We start from the raw sequence: 8,876 nt of genomic DNA, 5'->3' as shown, positions 1-8,876 counted from the left end.
ACATCATCATATCAGCCGTATGAGTTAGGCCTTGTTCATTATAGTTGAGTTTGAATGTGCTGACCCTCGCCGTTTTTGGCCACAGAATCTAAATAAACTGGCCCTAGTAGTAATACTGAGGTGAATCAGTGAGCATAACGCAGTAAACGTTAATACGTTACTGTAGATACATATCCAACATGGAGATTTCTCAGGCTGATCTTACTTTCAATATGTTAGAATGCATTATAGGAAAAGCTTAACATATATTTAAGTTGTCATTCTCTCAAACCAAATAGAAGCTGTAAATTTGTCATGTTATATTAAATAGGTGTTGGTGAGAGATAATTGAAGGAATGAAGATTTTTGGCGTAGGATGTTCTGAAACAGATTGACAGCGCAAAAAGCCATGGGATATTGTTGGAGATGTTCAGGTGTTGGCAGAGCTTGACCTCGTCATTTCTAAATCATACATTTCTTCTGATGGTGGATGGTTAATGGATGGTTAGTATGCCTCCCTTACCACACACTCTGCACTTTGTGTTCTTTCTGTGAATAAGCATCACCAAATTCAAAATTAAACCATAAAGCACATATACATGACATGTATGTCCAGGAAAGGAACCCAACAAATATTTTGCACAATTAGGTATCAGAGAAAGTGCTTCAATTCTGATTTCGGGCGTGGTATCAAAAATTTTAATTTTGAATATGTACTTGTTAATATAATCTACTTTAATTTTGTCCCAAATAAATTTATCTTTCTCTTTGATCCTAGAAAGACATTCTGTTCTACCCTTGTTTAGAATCAAGTGTTTTGTTGCCACTTTCTATACCTTTAAAACAAAGTCTAGTATTTTACTGCACTTAATGAAACACTGTAACTAATAAAAAAAAAAAAAAACGAAACCGAGATGCTTTAGCAGTTCAATTCATTCTCATTGTAGAAAAAAAATTGTCAATTGGAAGGTCTTTCATTTCCCAAATTCACAAGAAAGAGACAACTTTACAAGATGAGAATATAGCTATTGTACAAAAATGTTACTACTAATCTATGTCAGCCTCAAAAAATGAGATTTATTGTCCATTCAAACAAGAAATAATATGTTGGAAGACATGTTCGCTGCAAGGAATTGTAAGGCCACCCGTGGGATGATGATATCCAAACTCTTCCTCAGCTTGACTCAACAAGTCTTGGAATAGAGGTTGGTTCAAGTGTGATACAGGAATCACAAACCGTGTCATATTCTCTCCCACATAGACTGCAAGGTATCCTTTTGGCGCATCCAACCCTTTTGAAGATGCTTGATTTCTGGCAGATGAAGTCTTTCTAATACCGGGTAAACGAAAGCCCATCGTTGTATTGACTGTGTGAGAAATATGCGGACAAAAGGATTTCAAGAAATTCTTGAAAATAAGATTTTGAATTTTGAATACTTTAGGATGTGAATGATTTGTGTTGATCCTAAACGTTTGCAGCCTTGAATTATATATAGAGATAAAAGGCTATAGGAGAAACCAATTGATAGGATGAATTATTGATTCAGGAGGGATATGAGATTGGAATAATGGGGCCAAATCATATATGATGTTGTCTTCGAAATAGAAAGATGTATCGTGCTTAGTATGTTACAATTATTAAGGGCAGTGTGCAAATTTCACGCTTTGTTGTTTGACTTTGGCGTCCACAGAAGTTGTGGCTCATAGTGTCTCATCACACATTCAATGTTGGTCGTCAATGCTTCAGAGTTATCTCAATCCTCAACATTTACTAGTTGCTTATGCCACCTTTGTATTAGTTGGTACATGAAAGGTGCATATATGAACAACATTATAGTCTTATTTAAATAAACATGTGAGATGTCTGCAGTATGTCTACTACATGTCTATTAATGATATAGCTAGAGCCCAATCAGTGAACAAGAATTAGGTTTCAGCTTATTGATGTATCTAACTTAATGTGGGATTGCCTCTTTCTTAGAAGGTAGAATATGTGAAATGGCATGCCTCCTCATCAATCCATGAATGAGGTCTTTAAGACAATACCATGTGATATCTGTCCCTCCTTGGACCCCATCATGGCCTTGCCAAAAATCATTCAGAGTTCTCATTAGGGACTATATATACACTATTGTTTTGAATCGTCAAGCAACTCAAGTCATTTGCATTCTGAAGCATCAGAATTCCAACTTATAGAGTTTGACATCACACAACATATTGTTTGTTTGTGAGAGGAAGAAAAACAATGGGTTTCCGCATCCCAGGTATTGTTAGACAGGGATCATTTTCGGCATCCAAAGCAACTCGCAAGGGAGTTGAAGTCCCAAAAGGCTATCTTGCAGTGTATGTTGGAGTTAACATGAGACGGTTTGTGATTCCAATATCATACTTGAACCAACCTTCATTTCAACATTTACTATGCCAAGCTCAAGAAGAATTTGGATATGATCATCCAACGGGTGGCCTCACAATTCCATGCAACGAGGATGAGTTTCTAAACCTCACCTCTCGCTTGAATGAGCTGCTGTAAATCAAGCTATGATAGAAACTAGGATAGATTACTTGAGGCAAATTTGTACAGAAGGAACATTCTTTTTTATGGATATTTTCCATGTTTTCCATCCCTGTATAATCCTACAAAAGCTGAAAATTCTGATACGAATGAAGATGTTAGGACTAGACATTTCCATAAACACTTTTTATTGCTTTTGCCAGATCTCAACGGATTCTAATATATACAACATTATCCTTTTATGTTAAGGATATACAGTTTTACTGTTTTTCTTATATCTCTTTTACGCTCATTTATGTTTTTTAGCACACATGATCTGTTCATCTGAAGGTTCAGAGACATATAAACATATGGTAACAACACACAGCACAATTCCTTTTATTACAGACTGTTTCACAACCATAAAAAAATGGATTGGTAGTTGTCTGTATATATTTTTGGCTTTCTCATGTTTAAACAAACTATACAAAAATGAAACCAAAAGTTTTATAGATTCAAAACTAGTTAAAGAGGAATACTTTTAAAATGGAAGATGATATTATGACGATAACTTTTTTTGACAAGGAACATGTGTCATAAATTATTACTTGTCAAAAAATTATTAAAAAATATTATTAAAAGAAATTTTTTTCTTTTAAATTTAAAATAATACATAAAAGTTCGGTTAAAAAATTAGTAAAATATATTTTTAACAATTTTTTTTCGTCATAAAATAAACCCTAATAAAGCATAATTTTTTTTTTAGTGTACTCATTAAAACTCATAAGAAAATATAGATATAAATGAATACATTATTATTTCAAGCTTTTCAGATTTTATAATAATATTGTTCTTAGCCTTGTAATTCGTAATTTTAGTTTTTAAGTTTTGTGACTTTTTAGTTTTATTTTCACTCCATGTTGGCATAAAGTGACCATGGAGTTAGTCATATAAACATTTTTTTTAATGAAGAGGTAAGACAATATTTATAAGTAAAATTTAGGAAAATATAGCAAGAAAAATACATTAAAAATGTGTAGGGATAAAAAAAAACTTATTAATATTACATAACCAAAAAAAATTAATTATTTACAAAATTACCCTTAATAATTCATTAATGAAGAGAGAATATTATTTTAATAAAATTATCGACAATGAAAAATAAAAAAAATACATCTTTACATAAAATATAATGGGTAATGATACATAGACAATATTTTTTGACAACATTTGAACATAATCATACGTGTCATTGTGTGATTGGTCCAAATGACACAATGACACCACCATGGACCAATCACACAATGACACGTATGATGATGTTCAAATGTTGTGAAAAAAATGTTATCTAAGTATCTTTATCAAAATATAATTTGTATATCAAAAATATTTTTTATAATAAATTTCAATTATAATATAAGTCATATATAATTAAGATTATTTATCTATTATAAATTTTAATTATAGAAAATAAATGTTTATTAGAAAAGCGAATTCTAACAAGGAACATTCCCATTCGAATCCAAGGTTAGTTCCTTAATTTTTCCAAACATGTAACATACCGAGAAACTTTCATACTGCAAATTGGTTTTCCATGGCTGCTTCTTCCCTTATCTTCAACAGTTCACTCTCCTTTAACTTCTCACACACTGTCATATCCTTCAGACCTCAAAACCTGAAGCCACAATTTTCCATTTCTTCTGCGATCTCACTTTGCCATCTTCCCCTGTCTTTGGTTTCCTTCCAAGACACTCAAAACCCCATACAGGATGAAACCCTGCAAAAAACAGAGCCAAATGCCTCACTCTTCTACCATTCAGCGAGACTCTTTGTGGGAAACTTGCCTTATTCGTTGCCCTCTTCTCAGTTGGCTCAGCGGTTTGGAGAGGCTGGCAATGTTGTATCCGTTGAGGTTTGTGAATTTTTTTAGTTTTTTCTTTTTCTTGAAACCCTTTTCGATTTGGGTGGTTTGATACGTAGATTTGAGGTTTTTGGTTTTTGGGGTGTTTTGGTTATGATAGTTTAGATTGTGTTTGTGACTCTTTTGTCATTTTTGTGGTTGAATATGTAGATTGTGTGTGATGACATTACGGATAGAAGTAGAGGGTTTGCGTTTGTTACAATGGGGAGCGTGGAGGAAGCTGAATGTGCAATTCGAATGTTTGATGGCTCTGTAAGTCTTACTCATACTCTAATGTCGAAGATTTTCAGATGAGTGATTCGTTGAAAATGAACTAGTCCAGATGTCAAAGGAGGGTTCTCTTTCATTTTGCTACTATCTAGACTATTCTATTTATATGTATTATGAGATAGAATTTGTTTAGTTGAATGAAGGTAAATGTCGGATTGTAACCTTTGATGGGAAAATCAAAGGAATGTGAGTGTTTTGGAATTAGAGTTTGAGTTTTTTTGTCTTATTATGCCATATTGGTGGTAATTCAGTTATCTTTTGTAGATGGTGAAGATGGAAGCGGACATAGGGACTAGAGTTATAACTTGGTGCATAATCAAAGCCTGGTTATGAAATAGTTTGATCCAAATTCAGTTTTCCATGTCTTTTTATCATTATCTACGAGATATATATCATCTTTTTTTATGATGTTGGGTCTTGATTTAGGAAATATCAAAGGCCATAAATGCCACTGATGGGCCATGAAAAGCTTTTTATGCCAACTCAGTTTTCTGTGAGGAGTTGTCCATCCTAATCCAGTTGTTTGATGTGCTATACAAGTGAACAGAACTCATCTGATGGTAATGGCTGTGATGATGAACAGGAAATTGGAGGTAGGATTATTAAGGTAAACATCGCGGAAATACCCAGAAAAGGAAAATGGAGAGTAATGGGTTCAAACTATAGAGGCTTTGTAGACAGCCCTCACAAGATTTATGCTGGAAACCTTGGTTGGGGTGTGACTTCACAGTGTCTTAGAGATGCCTTTGTTGAGCTGCCAGGCTTCCTGAGTGCCAAAGTCATCTATGAAAGGAACAGTGGGAAGTCTCTGGGATATGGGTTTGTCTCTTTTCGAACTGCTGAGGATGTAGAGGCTGCTTTGAATTCTATGAATGGAGTGGTATGAACAATTTTGGTTGATTTGTTTTGATAGTTTGAGTTCATCTTGTGATGTTAATTTAACTGTGTAACCACTTTCTTTGTATGTGTAACATACTGTTCTAGGATGTTCAAGGCAGGCCCTTACGACTGAATCTAGCTGCAGGATAAGGGGACTATCATCCTTGCTGACAAGAACGAGTTGTTCACTTGTCCTACAGATGTTCCTTCTTTCAAGCTTCCTCTGTTGACAAGGAAAAAAACCACTAGGAAGACAATCATCCCTCCCACCAGAAAAAAGGTATACTCTGCCTTTCACTTTTATTTAAAACACTTTTCTAGACATATTAAAAGTTATCCAACAGTATTTTAATATTCACAGGAATAAAAATACTTAGTCATTATATTCCTAGAAAGAACACGATATCATGCCTTGAAACAAACAACCCCCTTTGTGCTAATGTATATATAGAACATATATATTAGTCGCTTCAAGTGAATGCTTTCAGAATTTTGGTCATAAATCAATTTGATGGATGCTGGAAATCGATCATATTTATCCCATTGGTGGTAGAAGAAATGTATTTGATAATAGTACTAAAGCAATCATAAGTAATACACTGAAAATTTATTCAGGTATGAGCATTTTTCATTGTTACCAATTTGGAATGAGCAAACTGTTTGTGTTTCTATGTTGTCTTCTATGAGTGTTATCGACTACAATTATTTATCATTCTCTTTAATTTTTTATTTTCATGTTACAGCCTATCTAGAGCATCCTTATTCATGCTTACAAATATACAGGACATTCAAGGCAGCCTGGCACTCATAGAAATGGCCAAGGTAAGCTTGATTTTATTTTATGGGGAGGGGATATTCTTCCTTAACCTAACGTTATATTTAGAAGAATTGTGACTCAAAATATGCATATGTTCACATATCCTTATTGTTTAGTGAAACAGTTGATGTTTTTCTTACTAGATGAGTCTTGGATGAGAATCTTGGAAGGTTGCCCTTGAAAAAGAACCTACTGTCTTATGCTCCAAGAAAAGAATCTATGACCAATGACTTGCACTTGCTTGGTTAAGGCTTGTAGGATGTTTTTTGTTGATTATTGAATGAATCTTGGAAGCTTTCTTGGTTGGCTTTTGGTGCAGAAGATGTTGAAGCTTTGAGGAAAGGATCAAAGATCTTAGTTGGATCTTGATGGTTGAAGGTGTTCTTTATGGGGTTATATTTGGTTGGTTGTAGCAATTCCTATGAATGGTTTGGGTGGTGTTTCATGCAGATTCATATCTGTTTAGATGGTGCAGGTCTGCTGAATTTAGTTATGGAAGATAGCTTCAAGAAACTCGAGAATCAAATTTTAAGCTAAAATCTGCATAATCTGTAAGGTAGTGTTATAAATTCGTTTACTATGTGAGATGTAGAGTATAATCATAATTCATGGCACAAATTATTATTAGTTACAAGTAAGTTTTAGACAACTTTCTTTCTTATTAAGTTTAAGTTAAACTTCCTTTTAATAATTGCTGCGAATATTTGAAAAATCTCAACCACTTCTTCTAGATATAATTCAATAGATACGTCGCTATTGAGAACGTAAATTTTTAGAATTTAAAAATAATTAGGACATTTGGAATTATTTAAATACATTATAAAATGTAGTTTTTTTTCAATGACTACATAATATTATGTGTGTGTATATATGTATATATATATATATATATATATATATATATATATATATATATATATATATAGAGAGAGAGAGAGAGAGAGAGAGAGAGAGAGAGAGAGAGAGAGTACCTATGTTACTATCATGCAACAATTGTACATTGACTTTTACTTTTTGTCATATAGACGGTTCCAAATAGGCAGCTCCTTCTAATAAAAAAAATTGTACACTTTCAATTTACATTAATCCATGTTAAGAGGTTCATAATATTAGTATAATTTTAAGTCAACTCTATTACTGTTTAATATTAAGTGAATTTTACTAAAGTTAGTTAATTGTCGTTAGTCTTCTTACTCTAATCCAAATATTTATTTACTAAAAAAGGCTAAAAATAATTTTATTATGTTTTGAAAAAGATTAATCTTCTCCGTTGTGTTAAAGGCGACAAAACAGATAACAATGCTGCAACTTAACTAACTAATCTTTAAAAATTAGATTTACGTTTTCTTTTAGTGTACTTAATGAATTAATATTCAATATTTTTTTAATTTATTTATTTTTATTTGGCTTGGATAGATATATAAGATTCAAATATTCAATGCTTAATATAATCTTTTTTATTTCATACTAAACTTACAAATGGGAACACACATTTTCTACTTTATGTTTTGTATGATGAAAAGAATTTTAGATTTTTAAAAGGACTTAAATGGTGGATATGATAAATAAGACAGAATTGTAAATATGATATGATTTTTTGGGTCTGATTATTATTAGAACCCACATAGAAAATAAAAATACGGTAATAATTTTATAATAAATTATAAGACTTTTTGTGACATCCCAAGAATATACGTCATGCATATAATAATAAGACGTCATCCATTATAATAAAGAAAGCAGTTGGAGTGTAGACAGGCAGTTAAGAGTCTTGAGTATAGGGATTACAATTATCCAAATCGAGTAGGAATTTAAAACTTGAAGCACTAAAGTATTTCAGAATAACATAAGAAGGAATTGTTTGTAGATAACATAAGGGGGTCATGAAATCTCCTAGCAGAACTAAGCAGCTGCATCGCTGTTCTCCTCCAAGACTGTCTCCAGAGTAACATCCTCGCCATCTGCTCCCATCCAAAATGGATGATCATCGCAAGAGAAAACACGCAGACATAGCACAACACAACCAAATGCAAGGGTGAGCTAACTATATAAAGACATGCAATTATATTCACATATACATATCAAAATTAATTTCAAGTCAAAAGTATGCAAACCAGACAATACATGACATAGATCCTAACATATTATCTTCTAGACTTGACTCGTCCGGACTTTAGAATGATAGTCGAGCTATGGCGGGTCATGCACCCGTGGTGGCTTGTGATACTTAGGTTCCCCCGCCCTGGGCTCCCCCGCCCTGCCACTCACGAGGTTAGTCTGTTCCGCGCCTTGGAGCATGATGGAAGCCTCCAAGACTAAGACCTCCTGCTACTCCTCACCACATGGTTCAACCTCTCTAAGTGAGTTTGATTGACCATTGGAGCGTCAAGAAGACCCCCAAGACTGAGCTCCTACTTTCATTCTAAAACACTAATAATCTCACCAAGAGATTCTACACAGATGGAACTTAGTTTACCACTTGGATCGTACTTTCATCACTTTGTAATCATATACTTTTG

General features: G+C 33.3%; 1 protein-coding gene and 1 long non-coding RNA gene across 5 annotated transcripts in view; one reads left to right on the top strand and one right to left on the bottom strand.

The window, feature by feature from the left end:
• Positions 1-3,988: 3,988 nt before the first annotated feature.
• On the top strand, positions 3,989-7,000 carry LOC106769956 (33 kDa ribonucleoprotein, chloroplastic). Of its 4 annotated transcripts, none has more exons than XM_022785197.1 (6): positions 3,989-4,382; positions 4,542-4,643; positions 5,245-5,541; positions 5,646-5,820; positions 6,324-6,362; positions 6,501-7,000. In XM_022785197.1, the coding sequence occupies exons 1-4, from the start codon at positions 4,065-4,067 to the stop codon at positions 5,688-5,690; spliced, it is 762 nt and encodes a 253-aa protein (XP_022640918.1). In that variant the 5' UTR covers positions 3,989-4,064; the 3' UTR covers positions 5,691-5,820; positions 6,324-6,362; positions 6,501-7,000. The 4 variants fall into 4 exon arrangements, with proteins under 4 accessions (XP_022640918.1, XP_022640919.1, XP_014511256.1 ...); XM_022785198.1 differs by having other exon boundaries at positions 6,474-7,000; XM_014655770.2 differs by having other exon boundaries at positions 6,284-6,362.
• A 1,082-nt stretch (positions 7,001-8,082) lies between these two features.
• The window catches only part of LOC106771782, a 2,581-nt gene continuing 1,787 nt past the window's right edge, over positions 8,083-8,876 (bottom strand). The window contains exon 3 of the long non-coding RNA XR_001376515.2: positions 8,083-8,318. This is a non-coding gene — a long non-coding RNA (uncharacterized LOC106771782). The remainder of the gene's footprint in view (positions 8,319-8,876) is intronic.

Source organism: Vigna radiata, chromosome 8 (genome assembly GCF_000741045.1).
Source record: "Vigna radiata var. radiata cultivar VC1973A chromosome 8, Vradiata_ver6, whole genome shotgun sequence".
NCBI classification, from domain to species: domain Eukaryota; kingdom Viridiplantae; phylum Streptophyta; class Magnoliopsida; order Fabales; family Fabaceae; genus Vigna; species Vigna radiata.
The sequence above is the reverse complement of the archived record's forward strand: the minus strand, read 5'-3'. Positions and strand labels throughout refer to the sequence as shown.

Coding starts and splice junctions, on each gene's coding strand:
- LOC106769956 (XM_022785197.1), top strand. CDS start 4,065: ATGGCTGCTTCTTCCCTTATCTTCAACAGTTCACTCTCCTTTAACTTC. Junction 4,383..4,541: donor GCAATGTTGTATCCGTTGAG/GTTTGTGAATTT, acceptor TTGAATATGTAG/ATTGTGTGTGATGACATTAC. Junction 5,542..5,645: donor TGAATTCTATGAATGGAGTG/GTATGAACAATT, acceptor ATACTGTTCTAG/GATGTTCAAGGCAGGCCCTT.